The 20,900-nt window shown below is 50.5% G+C and overlaps 1 protein-coding gene across 25 annotated transcripts in view; it reads right to left on the reverse strand.

The window, feature by feature from the left end:
* The window catches only part of clasp1a (cytoplasmic linker associated protein 1a), a 61,558-nt gene extending 40,866 nt beyond the window's left edge, over window positions 1–20,692 (reverse strand). For 15 of the 25 annotated variants that reach the window (XM_036132576.1, XM_036132563.1, XM_036132574.1 and 12 more), the window contains exons 1-12: window positions 20,521–20,692; window positions 17,324–17,812; window positions 9,454–9,532; window positions 9,198–9,301; window positions 7,327–7,418; window positions 7,178–7,253; window positions 6,893–6,990; window positions 5,548–5,618; window positions 1,101–1,238; window positions 951–1,024; window positions 252–344; window positions 29–174 (exon numbers count right to left, since the gene is read on the reverse strand). In XM_036132576.1, coding sequence (XP_035988469.1) covers window positions 29–174; window positions 252–344; window positions 951–1,024; window positions 1,101–1,238; window positions 5,548–5,618; window positions 6,893–6,990; window positions 7,178–7,253; window positions 7,327–7,418; window positions 9,198–9,301; window positions 9,454–9,532; window positions 17,324–17,518 — 1,166 coding nt within the window. In that variant the 5' untranslated portion in view covers window positions 17,519–17,812; window positions 20,521–20,692. The remainder of the gene's footprint in view (window positions 1–28; window positions 175–251; window positions 345–950; window positions 1,025–1,100; window positions 1,239–5,547; window positions 5,619–6,892; window positions 6,991–7,177; window positions 7,254–7,326; window positions 7,419–9,197; window positions 9,302–9,453; window positions 9,533–17,323; window positions 17,813–20,520) is intronic. The other 10 variants (XM_036132583.1, XM_036132581.1, XM_036132585.1 and 7 more) reach the window with 1 other exon arrangement.
* Between the last annotated feature and the right edge of the window lie 208 nt (window positions 20,693–20,900).

The raw sequence follows: 20,900 nt of genomic DNA on the forward strand, positions 1-20,900 counted from the left end.
CCAGGGTGATGCTGCCCCCCCCCCTTACCCCAGGGTGATGCAGGCCTCACGGACCACCTGGGAGCGCAGGTCCTTGGCCGACAGCTTGAGCGGAGCCTCCAGCAGCCGCAGCTGCTGAGGGAAACCTTCGTAGTCGGTGGCTCCGGCCAGGATGAGGGAGCGGACCTTCTTCAGCTGCAGACAAGACGCTGACACTCAGCGGAGGTTCTCCCACAGGTCAGAGGTCAGAGGTCAGAGGTCAGAGGCCTTACCGCCACAACCCGGTGCTCCCAGTCGTGCTTGTCATCAGACAGAACCTCCCTGGTCTTGGTCAGCTGCTCCTCCATCTCCCTGTTGGAGTAGATCTGCAGAACAAGGAGGTCCACATTCATCTCAGGACTCATAACCTGGGTTCCAGGTAGGACCAGAGACCTCAACACGGCTGCAACATCTGGCAGACAGCTGCAGAAGACCTGAGTGGTTCCTTAACGGGACCTTTAAACCAGATCTGCTTCAGAGGGAACGCTTACTTAACCGGGTCCGTCCCTCTGAATCAGAGTTCTCAACGTGGTTCTTCTCAGCTCTGTGCAGCGATGCCTGAACCTAAAGGACCCAGACCTCCTGAGGATGAGGGTAGGAACTTCTCCGGGAGGGTCAGCAACTTCTTTAGGAGGCTCAGGAACTTCTTTAGGAGGGTAGGAACTTCTTCAGGAGGCTCAGGAACTTCTTTAGGAGGCTCAGGAACTTCTTTAGGAGGGTAGGAACTTCTTCAGGAGGCTCAGGAACTTCTCTGGGAGGTCCAGGAACCTTTCCAGGAGGTCAGGATGGAACCTCCTGACCTCCTCAGGAGGTTCTGGGTCCAAAGTTTAACCCTTTGTTCATTACAGGATTGGTCATAAACTCCAAGCCTCTGATCGTGAAATCAAAAGGAAGCCAAGCAGGAGGTGGACCACAGCTGCTGGTCAACATACCTGGACCGACGGCACGTCTTCAAAAGCTTTGATGAAGTCCTCCTCATCCACAGCTCCAGCGCCGGCTTCCTTACCTTCACATACGAGATGTTTGAGACAATGACCCTGAGCCCTCTGGTGACACGCTGCAGCTCAGAACATGCTCCTCACCTGTGGACTTTGCAGAAGAAGCAGAGCTGGGTCTTCTGACAGAGCTGACCGGCGTCCTCCTCCCACTAGGGGGCACTTTGGAGGAAGAGGAGGAGGACCTGCCTCCATCAACGGAGTCTTCATCCTCAAAGTTTTTATCTGCAGAAGAAGAAGACACAACAGATTAGTTTAAGGCTGACCAGGGTGAAGACCAGACTGTTCCCTGATCCACCTGCCAGGTCCAACCCCCCCCCCCACCAGCCAGAGGAACATCTGGCACCACAGCACGGCTTCCACACAGAGACAGACAACTGTCCTACATCTGAGGACGTTGTCCTCCCCTGCCGGCCTGAACCAGAACCTCAGGTCCAGAACCTCAGGTCCAGGTCCAGAACCTCAGGTTCCAGGTCCAGAACCTCAGGGTCCAGAACCTCAGCATGGCTCATTCTTACGCCGGGGTCAGACCCAGACGGGCCGGCTTCAGCCTCCTCTGCGTGAGGATGAGGAGGATGAAGCAGGAGGCCCAGAGGGAGCTCAGCGATTACATCACAGCAACCAGCGTTTGGGTCAAAGTCCAAATGGCAGCGGACTGCTCTGGACTGGTTCTGATAAAAATAGCAGCGATAGGAAACCAGGAACCAACATGGCTGCTTCCCCGGCTCTAAGGCCAAGGCTGGACACATTATTTCTGTTTAGCCGTTATTCAACCAGGTTAACCCCTGAGATTAACCCCTGCTGTCAAAGGGAGACCTGGCCAAGATGGCAGCCGCTCCGCTGCATCAGTACCAACCACAGGTCGGTTCCAGCTGTAAGCGGAGGATCTGTTCATGGTTGGTTCCTCCGGTTCTGTTTGGCATGAGAGATTAAGAGGAGAGGAGAGGAGGACTCGCCTGGACCTGCAGGCCAGAGTCTGCTGGGCCTGACGACCCGGACCATCAGAATAACACCTGTGAGCTGCAGACATTTCCACCGCTCTGCTGTCCGGCACCAGCGCTGGGCAATATATCCAGTTTTTAAAATAGATATATTCTGCAGAATAAGATGTAAGATGAGAATATATCGTTTATATCGAGACGGTCTATGTTGCCTTATAATCACACTTTGATGTCTTCCAGGTTATTTTTCTATCTACAGCTTTTCGTTAAAATGTGGCATAAAGATTTGATCCGGAGAATTTTACTTACTTTACAAAAAGAGAAACATATGAGATAAATATCGGCATTCGGCCTAAGAATATGGAGATATTATTTGTGGTCCATATCGCGCTGCCCTTCCACCTTAGAGGACGTTTCAGGACGTTCTATCTACTGTTCTGCGTTGTTCTGTCTGCCGCTGCTCTCTGGAAAACGGTTCCCTTTAGACCGATCCGGAGGAGACCAGGACTGGGGCCAAGTCTCTGCTCTGGTTCTCACTAAAGGGCTGGAACTTGATGGAATCACCGTTTCCGTTTATTCAATAAGTCACTGAGAAAACCAGTTATCTTAATTTCTGACACACCCACCAATCTTAATAATAGAAATCACACGTTCTAACCATTTTCATGTCCAAATGTGCATAAAATCTAGCACCAGGCATGCAGACTGTCTCTATCTACACTTCCTGAATGAATAATATGGAACTATTATGCATACTTTTGCTAGAAATGTCATCAAAAGGTAAATAACTGCAGATCCTGTCTTTAAATGTTGCTCCTGCCTGTATAAATGCGGCTCAGACTAATTGGAACGCGGCCTGCTTTACTCAGCCTAGACGGTAAAACACATGACACTGAATCCTCTGAGAAACTATTCAATTCAATTCAATTCAATTTTATTTATATAGCGCCAAATCATGAAACATGTCATCTCAAGGCACTTTACAAAGTCAAGTTCAATCATATTATACAGATTGGGTCAGATTATACAGATTGGTCAAAAATGTCCTATATAAGGAAACCAGTTGATTGCATCAAAGTCCCGACAAGCAGCATTCACTCCTGGAGAAGCGTAGAGCCACAGGAAGAGTCATCTGCATTGTACATGGCTTTGCTGCAATCCCTCATACTGAGCAAGCATGAAGCGACAGTGGGAAGAAAAACCACCCATTAACGGGAAAAAAAACCTCCGGCAGAACCGGGCTCAGTATGAACGGTCATCTGCCTCGACCGACTGGGGTTACAGAAGACAGAGCAGAGACACAACAAGAAATTAAATGTGGTCCACCTTCCCTGAATGAAGATTCTAACTATAATTTTCATATGTTTTGCTAGAGATGTCGGCTAAAGGCATAGAACTACGATGTTTTATGATTATTGATCTTTATCAACCCGGCGGTCCGCACCGTCGCTGATGTCACTGGCTGCGTCCTTAGGAACCGCCTAGCAACGGGACCGCTCACGTCTTTCTGAAAAGTTTTCTGCCTTCTCTGAACAAAGATTATTAAAATAATATCCATACGTCATCAGAAACGTCATCAGAAATGTTATTTTTTCCCTGTTGGAACCTTGATGGTCAGGTGACCTGGTTACAAGCCGATGAATGAGATGTAGGACTGAGACCAGGTTCCCCTGTGGACCAACGAGAACGTTAAACGTTCTTCAGTGAGCATGGAGACGTTCTAAACCCCGCAGGAGGAAACGTTAGATTAGGGTTTACAGCTTCACTCAGATAAAAACAGCCGACTCATCCGTCTTTGTGCCAGCAGCAGTCTACACATGTGCTGCAGCTGATGTCCACTAGGTGTCAGCGTGCGCCAGGAAAGCCTGGAAAGGTGCTGCAGCGGCTGATCTGCAGAGTCACCACGTTCTGCAGACAGACGATGAGACAGAAAGAGGCGTGCAGCTCTCCTCCTAGCTTCCTGTGTCTCCTTCAGACTGCAGCCTGCGGGGTTTAACCAGCTGCCTGACGACTGAGACGCAGCTGATCTGGGACCAGCAGCTGATCTGGGACCAGCAGCTGATCTGGGACCAGCAGGGCGCTGCATGAAGCTTCTGGCTGCAGTGATCCGGCTGAATGTGACGCGTCGGGTCGATGGTCGCCCTGAATTCTCTGAATCCACTCAGCTCCAGGCTAACGAGCTCGTTTGTCAATTAGAGAGCAGAACAAAGACCGTCTGCCATCCAGGGAGCTGGCCTCCTCATCTCTCCTCATCTCTCCTCATCTCTCCTCATCTCTCCTCCTGTAGAAATGGCCAGACTTCAGCGCCACACTGAGGCTCAGGGCTCCATGATATTCAGAAACACGTGACTTTAGGAAAATATCGGCTTATTTTCAGTCTCTGGCAGCGTTAGCTAGCCCATCTAAGCTAAAAGCTTTTCTGCTGCACGTCTCCAACCCACCAGGCTGCTGAGCCGCATGTTAACGCAGCTCTTTGCTGCAGTAACATCGTAATAATGAAGAAGTCCGGCTGCAGCAGAACCCGAGACCAGAACCAGAACCAGAACCAGAGATCATCTGCAGCAGGAAGAGGTGACATCATTTCAACCTGAAGCTCAGCCAACCACTGGTTCTCTGACTGGTTTAGAAAAAAGAGCGGTACCAAGAGGTGTCCCACTTCATACAGGTAGCCACAGGTAGTCACAGGTAGTCACAGGTACTCAGATGGGCCCAGATGGTTACTATAATGATAATGATGTAAAGTTTGGCCACCAAGGTGTTAAAAGGAAGACATGAAAATCTTTCATGTCTTCCTTTTAACACCTTGGTGGTAGTAGTCCCAGGTAGCCACAGGTAGTCACAGGTAGTAGTCCCAGGTAGCCACAGGTAGTCACAGGTAGTAGTCACAGGTAGTAGTCCCAGGTAGCCACAGGTAGTCACAGGTAGTAGTCCCAGGTAGCCACAGGTAGTCACAGGTAGTAGTCACAGGTAGTAGCCACAGGTAGCCACAGGTAGTCCCCCGTAAGCCCTGAACCGCCAGAACCACCAGAACCGCCAGAACCGCCAGAACCACGGTGCTGTAGCTCCAGCCAGAAAATGCTGCAGGTTCCCAGCGATAAACTGACTGTAAGGCAGCGTTTGACGTCCAGCTTCCCTGTAAACACGTCTAAACTCATCAGGGTTCTCCCCTTAAAACAGACAAACCGAGAGGAACCGGGCCGCTTGGTGACGGAACCGCTGCTCCAGCGCAGCAGAACCGAACCGAACCCTGATTCTACTGCGCATGAGAGCCGGACACCGTCGTCTCCTCACATCCAGCCTGCTAAGCTACTTCAGCTGCTCTGGGCGTCCTGCAGGGCGGCGTCCTGCTTTACGCTGCGGTCCAACACGCGGCTTAGAGGAGACGACTCAGCAGAACCACGCGGTGAAAGGAGACGACTCAGCAGAACCACGCGGTGAAAGGAGACAGCCGGCCGATGGCGCCACCAGCAGCTCCAGACGGCCCTGAAGCAGAGACTAAAGCCGGTTCTGCAGCGGAGCTTCCTGGGACAGCGTCACACTCCACACCACCGGGGGCAGCAGCGAGCATCGCTGAGCTCAGGACAGGAACTCACCTGAGCCAGAAGATGGGATCATGTTCCCAGATCTTTGGACCTCATCAAATTTGTTGAAGATGACGTTCAGCCTACCAGAACAGAGAGACAAGAACAGGAGATCAGACGCCGTTCCTCCATCGTCTGACGCCTCTTCAGGAACGTTTAGCTGCAGAGGAACATTTTCCTGTTTGTAGCTGAGGAGCAACTAGAGAAGAAAAACGATCCCAGAACATCCAGAACCTACAAAGTATTCACACCCCTTCAGCCTTTTTCCACACTTTGTCCCGTTCCACCAACAGACCTGCAGAACGCTGAGGTGGAAGGAGAACGTTCATTCAAGAAAAATCTGGAAAGTGTGGAGTGCCTTTTTATTTATCCCTCTGAGCCAGAACCCTGTAGAACCTCCTCTGGTTCTGAAGAACCAGCTCTGAAGACTGACGTTCTCCCCTCTAGAACATCTCCAGCTCAGTCAGACAGGATGGAGAACATCCAGCAACATCGAATTCAGAGGTCTGAACTTTGACTAGGCCATTCTAAGCCATGAATGTTCTCTGATCATAAGCTTCCCCAGCATGATGCTGCCGCCGCCATGATGCGTTCAGGGTGACGAGCAGAGCTGGTTTCCTGCTTCAGGTCCAGGCAGACCAGAACTGCTGCTTCCATGTTTCTACGGTTCTTCTTCCGTTTGTTGGGTTTTATTCTAGGGAATCAGAGTCAATGGGGTTTAATAAAATGCAAACCACATTTTCAGGTTTTTACTAGTGAACAAAAAGGATTTTTTCCCACATAATAGGTCTCTTCTACTGAAGGTTCATGTGGAACATGATGTGGAACATGATGTGGAACATGATGTGGAACATTGCTGAAGGGGAGTAAATACTTTTCCATGGACCTTAGCAGCTTTAGGAAAGCTTTAGAAGAAGTGAAAAAAGTCTAAAAATCTAAATATAATGACCATAAATTACATTGAGGAAATGAAAACATGTTTATTGCACTGCAAAAACAGAACTAAAAATAAGTAAAATATTCTTTAAAATTAGTGTATTTGTCCTTGATTTGAGCAGGTAGATAAGACTACTTGCCAATGGAATGAGATTTTTGCACTTAGAATAGGAACAATTCATCTCCATCATCTTATTTCAAGTGCAGGATGTCTAAATATCTTATTTTAGGGGTCAAAATACTCATTCCATTGGCAGATAATATTATTTACCTGTTGAAATGAAGGATACATACACTAACTTTAAGAACATTTTACTTATTTTTAGATCCGTTTTTGCAGTGTGTTAGTTTTTGCTGTAGTGGGCGACCTGAAGGTTCTGTCAGAACCGGGTCAGAGACGATGGAAGGAGAGGTTTAGTACCGGGACTGAGGAAGGCCCTTCTTGCTGAGGTCCAGCCTCACCCTCTCCCCCACGTGTCTGTAGATCTCCACCAAGCAGCTCATGGCGCCGTCTCGGACCTGCGGGGCGACCCAAACATCACGCCTGACATCAGCAGAGTTCTGCGGTGCAGCACCTCATGTTCTCAGAGACAGAAAGCACACGTTCAACAGCAGCCCGCTCTGAACCGGGCTGCTGAGCAGAACCTGACCACGGTGGACCTGACTAGCGCTAAATGAGCGTTGGTGCACCTACAGCAGAGCTCACCTGACTGGTGGGATCTCCCAGCAGGTTGCAGATGTGAGGAACGATCTTACTTAACGTCAGGCCTTGAGCTCCGTACCTGAAACAGACAAACATGCTGGTTTTCATCCCAGCAGAGACGGCTGAGGTCCGGCGGACGGATGGAGGCTCACGTGTTCAGCGTGGCGACGAGACAAAGGCACACTCCTTCTCTGGTCCGGTTGTTTTTATGCTTGAAGCCTCCCAGCATGCGGTCCCAGACGTACTGAAACAAGAACCGCACCAGCATTCATGTTCACCACGCTGCAGAACCTTTACCTAAAAACAGCACTTAGGTTCCTGTGGAACCAACTCCCAGTTTTGGTCTGTGAGGCAGACACCCCGTCTACTTTTAAGACTAATCTTAAAACTTTCCTTTGTGACAAAGCTTCTAGTCAGAGTGGCTCATGTTACCCTGAGCTACCTCTATAGTTATGCTGCTATAGGCTTAGGCTGCTGGAGGACATCAGGGTCTATTTCTCTCTCTCTGCTGAGTTCTCCTACTGCTCTCCAATCTGCATTGTTTGTTGTTATTTCAGCTTTTAACTTTTTGTTCTCTGTCATTTTTCTTTTCATAGAAGGTACACCTGGTCTGGTGTTCTGTTAGCTGTGACATCATCAGGGGAGGCAGATCATCCTCTATTACCATCTAACATAGAAAGTACTCCTGGGTCAATGTGAGCTTCTGAGCTTTCTGTGTCTCTGCTCTGTCTTCTCTACCATAGAAAGTACTCCTGGGTCAATGTGAGCTTCTGTGCTTTCTGTGTCTCTGCTCTGTCTTCTCTACCATAGAAAGTTCTCCTGGGTCAGAGCTTCTCTGCTATTTCTGTGTCTCTGCTCTGTCTTCTCTACCATAGAAAGTACTCCTGGGTCAATGTGAGCTTCTGAGCTTTCTGTGTCTCTGCTCTGTCTTCTCTAACATAGAAAGTACTCCTGGGTCAATGTGAGCTTCTGTGCTTTCTGTGTCTCTGCTCTGTCTTCTCTAACATAGAAAGTACTCCTGGGTCAATGTGAGCTTCTGTGCTTTCTGTGTCTCTGCTCTGTCTTCTCTAACATAGAAAGTACTCCTGGGTCAATGTGAGCTTCTGAGCTTTCTGTGTCTCTGCTCTGTCTTCTCTAACATAGAAAGTACTCCTGGGTCAATGTGAGCTTCTGAGCTTTCTGTGTCTCTGCTCTGTCTTCTCTAACATAGAAAGTACTCCTGGGTCAATGTGAGCTTCTGTGCTTTCTGTGTCTCTGCTCTGTCTTCTCTAACATAGAAAGTACTCCTGGGTCAATGTGAGCTTCTGTGCTTTCTGTGTCTCTGCTCTGTCTTCTCTAACATAGAAAGTACTCCTGGGTCAATGTGAGCTTCTGAGCTTTCTGTGTCTCTGCTCTGTCTTCTCTAACATAGAAAGTACTCCTGGGTCAATGTGAGCTTCTGTGCTTTCTGTGTCTCTGCTCTGTCTTCTCTAACATAGAAAGTACTCCTGGGTCAATGTGAGCTTCTGAGCTTTCTGTGTCTCTGCTCTGTCTTCTCTACCATAGAAAGTACTCCTGGGTCAATGTGAGCTTCTGTCCTTTCTGTGTCTCTGCTCTGTCTTCTCTAACATAGAAAGTACTCCTGGGTCAATGTGAGCTTCTGAGCTTTCTGTGTCTCTGCTCTGTCTTCTCTAAGCCCCAGTGGGTGGAGGCAGATGAGCGTTCACACTGAGCCTGGTTCTGGTTCTGCTGGAGGTTCTCCTCCCTGTTAAAGGGGAGTTTTCCTCTCCACTGTCGCTTCATGCATGCTCAGTATGAGGGATTGCTGCAAAGCCATCAACAATGCAGACGACTGTCCACTGTGGCTCTACGCTCTTTCAGGAGGAGTGAATGCTGCTTGGAGAGACTTGATGCAACCTGCCGGTGCCGCTGGGACCCGGATCTGAACCCAGGACCCCTGATGTAGCAGGCCTGGCCCGCTGCAGCGCCACAGAGGGACTAATGTTAGGCAGACATGGCTGTGGAGTGGAGTGTGGTGGACTACCTGAGGAGAGGCAGCTTGGTCCATTATCTTCAGCAGCAGAGCCTGGTCCTGCTCCCTAACCTGATCTTTGGCGTCTCCCAATCGATCGATGAGGCTGGGCAGAACTGCAAGAGAGACAGGAGCCTCCTGAGTCACAGCAGAGGTACGGTGAACTAACCCAGCAGCATAATCTGCTCCTCCTGCTCGGGCCAGCAGGAGCAGAGATGGACCAGAACATCTACCACCAGAACATCATCAGAATCCAGGTGAGGCTTACCTGTTCCTATCTGAGCCCTGAACCTGTCCTGCAGCCTCGTCACCAGGGCTGAGAGGAGGTCCAAGCCCAGCAGATTCACCTGCAAACACATCAAAGCCATCATGAAAACCACCTGTAGGACGCGACCTTTGATAACCTGCTGTGAGGCGGACATCATCTGCTCAACGGCACTAAGGAGCATAAGCTGGGAATTAAACACCAGCAGCCTTTCTCCCACACCTTCCTCCTGGAGGCTCCACCCTGCTGCAGCTCCACCTGAGCAGCTCCACCTGATCAGCTCCACCCCGATCAGCTCCACCCTGAGCAGTTCCACCTGAGCAGCTCCACCTGAACAGCTCCACCTGAGCAGCTCCACCTGAGCAGCTCCACCTGATCAGCTCCACCCTGCTGCAGCTCCACCTGAGCAGCTCCACCCTGAGCAGCTCCACCTGAACAGCTCCACCCCGATCAGCTCCACCCTGAGCAGTTCCACCTGAGCAGCTCCACCTGAACAGCTCCACCTGAGCAGCTCCACCTGAACAGCTCCACCCTGCTGCAGCTCCACCTGAGCAGCTCCACCCTGCTGCAGCTCCACCTGAGCAGCTCCACCTGATCAGCTCCACCTGAGCAGCTCCACCTGAGCAGCTCCACCCTGAGCAGCTCCACCCTGCTGCAGCTCCACCTGAGCAGCTCCACCTGATCAGCTCCACCCTGAGCAGCTCCACCTGAACAGCTCCACCCTGATCAGCTCCACCCTGAGCAGTTCCACCCTGAGCAGTTCCACCTGAGCAGCTCCACCTGAGCAGCTCCACCTGAGCAGCTCCACCTGAACAGCTGCACCCTGCTGCAGCTCTACCTAAGCAGCTCCACCTGAGCAGCTCCACCTGAGCAGCTCCACCTGAGCAGCTCCACCTGAGCAGCTTCACCTGAGCAGCTTCACCTGAACAGCTCCACCTGAGCAGCTCCACCTGAGCAGCTCCACCTGAACAGCTCCACCCTGCTGCAGCTTCACCCTGCGTTAAATATCTACCCTGGCTGTGAATCTGAACGTTTCCTGCATTCCTCCCTGGAAGCTGCAGGACTGCATCTAGGTTCTGCATCTAGTCTGCAGGTCTGTGAAGGTCCGGTTCCACCTGACGTTTCGTGTTCTCTGTGCCGATGTCAAAGTTACACGAAGCTTCTTTAAAGCTGGAATCATCATCTATAAACTGCTTAACGGAACGTCTGTGGTTCTGATCCGGTCACGTAAAGGCCGGGTCGGGCCGGTCTGGCAGGAACTGCATGAGCGTTTACGGCCCAGCAGAACCACCGACCCGGAGCAGACAGGGGGGTCCAGGCAGGGCCCAGGTGTTCAGGGACAAATACAGAACCATCAATGGAAGGAGAACCGGACCCAAACCGGTTCATCCATGAGTCCAAACGTAAACATCAGAACATGAAAGCAGATCTCCTCCACCCTCTAAGCACACAGAAGCAGAACCCGGCCTGCAGAGCTGGACAGAACCTTCCTGGGTCTCACCAAGGTTCTGGAGCTGCAGCAGACCCAAAGCCGGACAGCCAAAGCCCGCCTGCTGATCCAGAGAGGCTCGCTTCAGGACGTCTCCCAGCTGCTGAGTCAGAACCAGAATCAGAACCGCCTCCACGCTGCCGACTGTGTCACAGAATCAGAACCGCCTCTGATTCTGTGTCCTGGAGCCAGAGACCCGGCCCGTCAGACGGGAACCACGAGACGGGCCGTGACGTGCGCCCAGGCGCTCGCAGGCCCGTCCGCCGCAGGCCGAGGACTAAAAACAGCAGCAGAGAAACCACCGAGCAACAGAACCGGCACCGGGCCCAACAGCACCAGGAGGGGGACCGGGTCCTGGAGGTCCATCTGTGACGGGCCACAGAGGAGGCTTTGACTGGAGCAGGACGCTAACCCGGAGCAAACTGAGCTACAGCGGCTCTAATGAGCAGCTGACTCCAGCACAGCTGAGCCTCAGCAGCACTGAGAAACGGGTGGGGGAGGGGGGTCGTCTCCTGGGAAGCTCTGGAGAGATGCACCGGATCGGTTATCAGATGATTGATGCCGATCCAGAGTTCCGATCATTCGGTTTCTATTTTATTAATATCGTACACAGCTACGCCGATCATTCAGTTTCTATTTTATTAATATCGTACGCAGCTACGCCGATCATTCAGTCGTTTCTATTTTATTAATATCGTACACAGCTACGCCGATCATTCAGTCGTTTCTATTTTATTAATATCGTACACAGCTACGCCGATCATTCAGTCGTTTCTATTTTATTAATATCGTACGCAGCTACGCCGATCATTCAGTCGTTTCTATTTTATTAATATCGTACACAGCTACGCGATCATTCAGTCGTTTCTATTTTATTAATATCGTACACAGCTACGCCGATCATTCAGTCGTTTCTATTTTATTAATATCGTACACAGCTACGCGATCATTCAGTTTCTATTTTATTAATATCGTACACAGCTACGCCGATCATTCAGTCGTTTCTATTTTATTAATATCGTACACAGCTACGCCGATCATTCAGTTTCTATTTTATTAATATCGTACACAGCTACGCCGATCATTCAGTCGTTTCTATTTTATTAATATCGTACACAGCTACGCCGATCATTCAGTCGTTTCTATTTTATTAATATCGTACACAGCTACGCGATCATTCAGTTTATATTTTATTAATATCGTACACAGCTACGCCGATCATTCAGTCGTTTCTATTTTATTAATATCGTACACAGCTACGCGATCATTCAGTTTATATTTTATTAATATCGTACACAGCTACGCCGATCATTCAGTCGTTTCTATTTTATTAATATCGTACGCAGCTACGCCGATCATTCAGTCGTTTCTATTTTATTAATATCGTACACAGCTACGCGATCATTCAGTCGTTTCTATTTTATTAATATCGTACACAGCTACGCCGATCATTCAGTCGTTTCTATTTTATTAATATCGTACACAGCTACGCCGATCATTCAGTCATTTCTATTTTATTAATATTGTACACAGCTACGCGATCATTCAGTTTATATTTTATTAATATCGTACACAGCTACGCCGATCATTCAGTCGTTTCTATTTTATTAATATCGTACACAGCTACGCCGATCATTCAGTCATTTCTATTTTATTAATATTGTACACAGCTACGCGATCATTCAGTTTATATTTTATTAATATCGTACACAGCTACGCCGATCATTCAGTCGTTTCTATTTTATTAATATCGTACACAGCTACGCCGATCATTCAGTTTCTATTTTATTAATATCGTACACAGCTACGCCGATCATTCAGTCGTTTCTATTTTATTAATATCGTACGCAGCTACGCGATCATTCAGTCGTTTCTATTTTATTAATATCGTACACAGCTACGCCGATCATTCAGTCGTTTCTATTTTATTAATATCGTACACAGCTACGCGATCATTCAGTTTATATTTTATTAATATCGTACACAGCTACGCCGATCATTCAGTCGTTTCTATTTTATTAATATCGTACACAGCTACGCCGATCATTCAGTTTCTATTTTATTAATATCGTACACAGCTACGCCGATCATTCAGTCGTTTCTATTTTATTAATATCGTACACAGCTACGCCGATCATTCAGTCGTTTCTATTTTATTAATATCGTACACAGCTACGCGATCATTCAGTTTATATTTTATTAATATCGTACACAGCTACGCCGATCATTCAGTCGTTTCTATTTTATTAATATCGTACACAGCTACGCCGATCATTCAGTTTATATTTTATTAATATCGTACACAGCTACGCCGAACCAGTCACTTTCATGTTAGCAGCAGCGTTACGCAGAGCATCACATATTTACTTCCTGTCAGGTATTTACTTCCTGTAAGGTATTTACTTCCTGTCGTATCACCTGAGGACTGGACTGACCCTCAGAAGGAATATGACCTCTGACCCTCAGCAGGACGCTGCTTTCCTGCAACTGGACCGCCTGTTTCCATTTATAGACTGATTTCAATTTGCTTTAACATTAAACTCTGTAGGTAGTTCACCTCCACCCGCTCAACTCCACCCACTCAACTCCACCCGTTTCACCTCCACCCGTTTCATAGGTGGAGGTCGACTGAAGCCAGGCTCATAACTGTGATGCCTTCCAGGGGAGAACGGTGTCCACCCAGACCTTTTATAGGGTTCCCTGAGGAACGCTTCAGGTTCTCCCTCAGAAAAGGACCCGACACGCAGCGGAGCAGCTGAAAACACACAGTTCTGGCAGGGTGAAGTCACGGGTCAGAACCGGCTGTGGAGAAGGAGGACAAACTTATTGCTCACAGAGACACACAACTAGAGAAGTTCAGACAAAATGCTGCTAACAGCCTTATAAAGGAGCCCAGCCTTCATAATCCATCAGCTACACCACAAACACGAGGAGTGAAGAACAGAGCTGTTCTCTGAAGCCTTCCTCCAGGATTTAAAAAATCTGTAACTGTGACCTGAACAGCAGGTCCTTTAAAAACAAACGAAGGTCATGTGTTTTATCCAAATGTGTTCATCACCATTCATCATGACAGCTATTAGCTTTAAACTCCACTAATCTGAGCTTTATGCCAGAAGAAATCCCGTTTACAGATCATCACATGCAGGAAACCCAGCAAACATGTGGAAGGAGATCTGACCAGAGGAGACCTACGGTTCATGGTGGAATCAGACTAAATCTGAGCAATGGTCAACGGTGTGAAAACTTTTACCATGTCCTAAAATCTCCTCTGTAAGGACAGAGATATGCAAATGTTTCTGTGAGGTCCAAAAGGTTCTGGTTTATGTTATCAGCTCCACGTCTGGCACCTGAACCCATCGTCTCTCTGAATGCTTTCCACATTGGCTGCTGATAGATTAGTGAGAACAGCAACAGTCGAGTTAAAATCCGCTATTCACCCAGTCCAGTACCGCCTTAAGAGACCCCATACCACCTTAAATGACCCCATACCACCATAAAAGACCCAATACCGCCTTAAAAGACCCCATGCCACTTTAAATGACCACATACCACCTTAAATGACCCCATACCACCTTAAAAGACCCAATACTGCCTTAAAAGACCCCATACCACCTTAAATGACCCCATACCACCTTAAAAGACCCAATACCACCTTTAAAAAGACCCCATACCACCTTAAAAGACCCCATACCACCTTAAAAGACCCCATACCGCCATAAAAGACGAGTAGAAACGGGCCCCATATCACCTTAAAATGACCTCATACCACCTTAAAATGACCCCATACCACCTTAAATGACCCCATACCACCTTAAAGGACCCCATACCGCCTTAAAAGACGAGTAGAAACGGGCCCCATACCACCTTAAAAGACCCCATACCGCCTTAAAAGACGAGTAGAAACGGGCCCCATATCACCTTAAATGACCCCATATCACCTTAAATGACCCCATACAACCTTAAATGACCCCATACCACCTTAAAAAGACCCCATACCACCTTAAAATGACCCCATACCACCTTAAAATGACCCCATACCACCTTAAAAGACCCCATACCGCCTTAAAAGACGAGTAGAAACGGGCCCCATATCACCTTAAATGACCCCATACAACCTTAAATGACCCCATACCACCTTAAAAGACCCAACACCCCCTTAAAAAGACCCCATACCACCTTAAAAGACCCCATACCGCCTTAAAAAGACCCCATACCACCTTAAAATGACCCCATACCACCTTAAAAAGACCCCATATACCACCTTAAAAGACCCCATACCACCTTAAAAAGACCTAATACAGCCTTAAAAAGACCCCATACCGCCTTAAGAGACCGCATACCACCTTAAAAAGACCCCGTACCAACTTAAAAGTCCTCATACTGCCTTAAAAGACCCAACACCACCTTAAAAAGACCCCGTACCAACTTAAAAGACCCAACACCACCTTAAAAACCACCGTAGCATACCGCAGCAATAGGAGCACAGAGGATGCAGTTTCCATGGCACTGCACTGTGTGCTCACACATCTGGACAATAACAACACTTATGCAGGCATGCTGTTTGTTGACTTTAGCTCAGCATTCAACACGGTTATCCCGGCTAAGTTAATAGCCAAACTTCGACACCTGAGCATCAACACCTCCATGTGCAACTGGATTTTGGACTTTCTGACCAACAGACCCCAGAACGTCCGATCAGGCTCCAACTGCTCCACGTCCATCACACTCAACACTGGTGTACCACAGGGCTGTGTGCTAAGCCCGTTGCTCTACTCCCTCTTCACCCACCACTGTAAGCCTGTGTACGCATCCAACTCCATCATCAAGTTTGCAGACGACCCTACGGTGATTGGTCTCATCAGCAACAACGATGAGACACCCTACAGGGAGGAGATCAAGCACCTGGCCACATGGTGCACTGACAATAACCAGCTCCTCAACACCACCAAAACAAAGGAGCTCATCGTGGACTTCACGCACGACACCATCCACATCAATTGAATGGCTGTTGAGTGCGTCTCCAGTTTCAGGTTCCTGGGGACCCACATCTCAGCGTACATGTCCTGGTCCACCAACACCTCCTGCCTGGTCAGGAAGGCTCACCAGCGCCTCTTCTTCCTGAGGACACTGAGGAAAAACCAGCTCTCCTCGATTATCCTGGTGAACTTCTACCGCTGTACGATAGAAAGCATCCTGACCAACTGTGCAGCAGTGTGGTATGGGAGCTGTACTGTTGCAGAGCGTAAGGCCCTGCAGCGGGTGGTGAAAGCCGCCCAGAACATCACTGGGACTCCACTACCCACCATGGAGCACATCCAGAAGAAACGCTGCCTACATGGAGCTCCCAGCATCCTTCAGGACTCATCTCACCCAGCCCACAGACTGTTTTCTCTCCTGTACATGTAAACTCTGTTAAAATAACAATCATCTGTATATTATGCTATTGTACAGATCTGTAAAACTCTATTCATAGTACTATCCACCTGTATAATATATTCGGTACATATCCAGTTGTAAATTTAGTTCACGATACTAGTTACCTATGTATTATACTCATAGGACAAATCTATCAGTAAAATTCTGTGTATAATAGTATCCATCTCTATATTTATTCAGTAATAACCCATGTCCTGTACTTATGGAACCATTGTTTATCCTGCACTTGCTGCTATTGCACTTCTTGTTAGACCTAAACTGCATTTCATTGCTTTGTACCTGTACCTGTGTAATGACAATAAAGTTGAATCTGATCTAATCTAAAAAAAAAACATACCGCCTTAAAAGACCCAATACCGCCTTAAAAGACCAGTAAAAACGGGCCCCATGTCGCCTTAAAGGGACAGGCCATCATTAAAACAGAAACAACCTGCAGAGAGTTTAGAGACGATTTGGAGGAGAATGAGCAGGAGCAGCTCAGGACTGCAGTAAAGCTGCATGCTGCATGCTGCATGCTGCATGCTGCATGGTGCATGCACCATGCAGCATGCAGCATGCAGCAGGCGGACGGCGCCGGCTGGGACCAGGACGTTCTCCAGCCTGCGGCTCAAACTGCAGCGTCATGCAGTGAAACGTGAGCTGCAGCCAATGAGGCGCTGCCAGCTCAGTGTTTGCTGCTGATGTCAGCACCGTTTCTGGGTCAGATAAGGCGCTGGCCTGGACTGCACCAAAACAAAGCACGACCAATCACAGAGCAGAACCGTGACCCAATCAGGACCTGAGGACAGTTCCTTCTCCAGTCGGTACCGGCTGTGACGTCACAGAGGAAAGCAGCGGCGTCTGTCTGAGCAGAACCTCAGGGCCGCTAAACGGGTCGGTACCTGTGCAAAGCTTAACCAGAACCACCAGGATGCAGGAACCAGAACCAGAACCAGAACCAGGCGGTACCTTGAAGTTGCTGGAGTTGACCCAGGAGCTGGCGATGCCGTCCACCATCTTGTCCAGCGCCGTCTGGTCCTGCTCCAGGTCCGGAGACTTGTTCTGGTCCAGAACGTAGTCGATGATCTCCTGGCCCACCTGCAGCCGCCGGCCCACGTCCTTCTGCAGGACCTGGGCCAGGCAGGTCTCCATGCTGGGCTCCATGGACCCAGCCGGAACCGGCTCCCTCTGGCTCGGTTCTGACCCGGACCGGGAGGACCGCCCACTGCTAGCTCACACCGAGGCTGGTGGCCGGGCCTTTGGGTCAGACGCAGCGTGGTTCTGGAACCGGCGGCTATGCAGCATGCGTGGTTCTGGACCGCGCCGGCTCGCTGTTCCTCCTAACCGGGTCGGCTTCCTGGTTCTGGTTCCGTCAGCGCAGCGAGAACCGGACCGGACACAGAGGCCAGGGTCGGCTCAGGGCGCCATGTCCTCCTCCTGCATCGGCCCAGAGACGTCCTGCAAGAGAAGAAAGGACGTCAACAGAGAACCCGGACCGGACCAGACCGGACCGGACCGGACCGGTGCAGACCGGACCGAACCAGACCAGACCGGACCAGACCGAACCGGTGCGGACCGGACCGACCCGGTGCAGAACGGACCGACCCGGTGCGGACCGGACCGGACCGAACCAGACCGGACCGACCCGGTGCAGAACGGACCGACCCGGTGCGGACCGGACCGGACCGGTGCAGACCGGACCAGACCGGACCGGACCGGTGCAGACCGGACCGGTGCAGAACGGACCGAACCGGAGCAGACCGAACCGACCCGGTGCAGACCGGACCGGACCGACCCGGTGCAGACTGGACCGGACCAGACCGGACCGGACCGGACCGGCCCAGACCGGACCGGCCCAGTGCAGACTGGACCGGACCGACCCGGTGCAGACCGGACCGGACCAGACCGGACCGGCCCAGTGCAGACCGGACCGGTGCAGACCGGACCGGACCAGACCGGACCGGACCGACCCGGTCATACAGAACTTTAAAAACAGTCAGGCAGCACGGAGGTCCAGACCGGATGTCCAACCCTGGAGGATGGAGGATTCATGCTTTTCTACCAGAACCAGAACCCTGCAGAACCTCCTCTGGCTGCAGGTCTCCAGCAGCTCTGGACGTCTGCAGACTGACGTTCTTCTCTAGAACGTCTCCAGCTCAGTCAGACTGGATGGAGAACATCTGGAACATCAGTTTTCAGGTCTGGACTTTGACTAGGCCATTCTGACCCATGAATCTTCTCTGATCTAAACCATCCCATAATAGAAGTTCCTCTGGAACCTCTGCTGGACTTTCCTGCATCACAGAACGTCCCAGAAGCCTCTGAGCTTCCTCTGAGGAGAACATCAGGTTCTTCTCTGCTCAGTGAAGGCTGTGAACTCTGGGTAGAGCTGGAGGAAGGTTCTGCAGAATAAGGTTTCAGAGATGTTCAGTTTAGATTTAGACGATGTTCTGCTCTGCAGAGGACATGCAGAACCTTTCCAGTGTTTCTGAGGAACATCGTTTCTGATCCTGGAGACCTTCTGAGACCTTCAGGACCTGAAGCTGCCATGGAAACAGCTCCAGAACCAAAGCAACATCTCACAATCCAAATGCTGACAGCAAAGATCCAGTCGCCTCCGCTGCTACTGGATCCACTTTGTTTATTCAAACTGAAGCCAGAGAGGTTCTGGTCCAGGTTCTGGTTCTGGTCCAGTCACGCTGTAGTCTCTGGGACTTCTTTGTGTTTCTATGAAATCAGTTCAGTGGAGAAAGTTGTAAAATGACCCAAAACAGCTTCATCTACAGATGAGAAGATTATCAAAGTGAATTAAGAGATGAAACATCACAACATGAAGACCTTCTACAGCCGTGGACCTTCTGAACCGGCTTCCATCTACACACGTGGACCTTCTGAACCGGCTTCCATCTACAGACGTGGACCTTCTGAACCGGCTTCCATCTACAGACGTGGACCTTCTGAACCGGCTTCCTTCTACAGACATGGACCTTCTGAACCGGCTTCCATCTACAGACATGGACCTTCTGAACCGGCTTCCATCTACAGACGTGGACCTTCTGAACCGGCTTCCATCTACAGACATGGACCTTCTGAACCGGCTTCCATCTACAGACATGGACCTTCTGAACCGGCTTCCATCTACAGACGTGGACCTTCTGAACCGGCTTCCTTCTACAGACGTGAACCTTCTGAACCGGCTTCCTTCTACAGACATGGACCTTCTGAACCGACTTCTATCTACAGACGTGGACCTTCTGAACCGGCTTCCTTCTACAGACGTGGACCTTCTGAACCGGCTTCCATCTACAGACGTGGACCTTCTGAACCGGCTTCCTTCTACAGACGTGAACCTTCTGAACCGGCTTCCATCTACAGACATGGACCTTCTGAACCGACTTCTATCTACAGACGTGGACCTTCTGAACCGGCTTCCTTCTACAGACGTGGACCTTCTGAACCGGCTTCCATCTACAGACATGGACCTTCTGAACCGGCTTCCTTCTACAGACGTGGACCTTCTGAACCGGCTTCTATCTACAGACGTGGACCTTCTGAACCGGCTTCCTTCTACAGCCGTGGACCTTCTGAACCGGCTTCTATCTACAGACGTGGACCTTCTGATGGAGGTCTGGCTCCTGGTAAAGGTTCCTGATGGAGGTCTGGCTCCTGGTGCAGGCTCCAGGTGGAGCTTCAGGTGGAGGTTCCTGATGGAGGTCCAGGTGGAGGTCTGGTTCCCCTGGTGGAGGTCTGGTTCCCCAAATAGAGGCTCCTGATGGAGGTTCCTGATGGAGGTCTGGTTCCTGGTTCCAGGTGGAGTACTCCTGCAGTCCCTGGACCTGCGGCGGAGGGAGGGGTGCGCTGAGGCGGAGCTCCTCCAGCCTCCCTCCGCTTTGTGCGGTTCAGCTCCGCCGCAGCTCGCCGGCTCGCAGCTTCCGTCCGGCGGCTCCGCCAGGCGGCCGCTGACCGCCGGGCTGCTGCGGGGGGGCTGCTGCGGGCCTTCCGCCTCCTTTCTCGGCGTCTGGAGCTCCGCCGCCTCCCGGCGCAGAACCAGCAACCGCAGCTAAAGCTAGCTCAGCTGCCTTTGAATGAAACGTCAGTCCGCAGCAACAAAAGGAGGAGCGGGGCGAGCGGAGCGGGGCGGCTTCACCGTCCCGGTTAACACTCACCGTAACCCGCCGCAGGCTCCCCGGACGCTCGGTGTCCGTTCCTGGGGGGGGAAGAGTCGGTCTGCGGCCTCAAATCGCTCCGGTTCCTCCGGTTCTCCGGTTCTGTCAGCAGCGGCAGGAATGCTGGCTGAAGGACAAGAATGGGGATGGTCGTGCGCAGGCGCAGTGCCTCCAGAGATGATGCTGGCGCATGGAGAAGCGGCGCTCTGGCGCCCCCTGGTGGCAGCCTGGGTCTGCTACACCCGCTGGCTGCTGGCCCAGTTCAGGAGCAGCAGAACCCGACCAGAACCAGAACATCAGTCCCGCTTGGTGAGGAACGGAACCAGCAGCACCACAGACTGTTCTTCAGCTTCGGCGTTACTAAATTAACCGGAAACCTT

Source organism: Fundulus heteroclitus, unplaced genomic scaffold (genome assembly GCF_011125445.2).
Source record: "Fundulus heteroclitus isolate FHET01 unplaced genomic scaffold, MU-UCD_Fhet_4.1 scaffold_53, whole genome shotgun sequence".
Lineage (NCBI taxonomy): Eukaryota > Metazoa > Chordata > Actinopteri > Cyprinodontiformes > Fundulidae > Fundulus > Fundulus heteroclitus.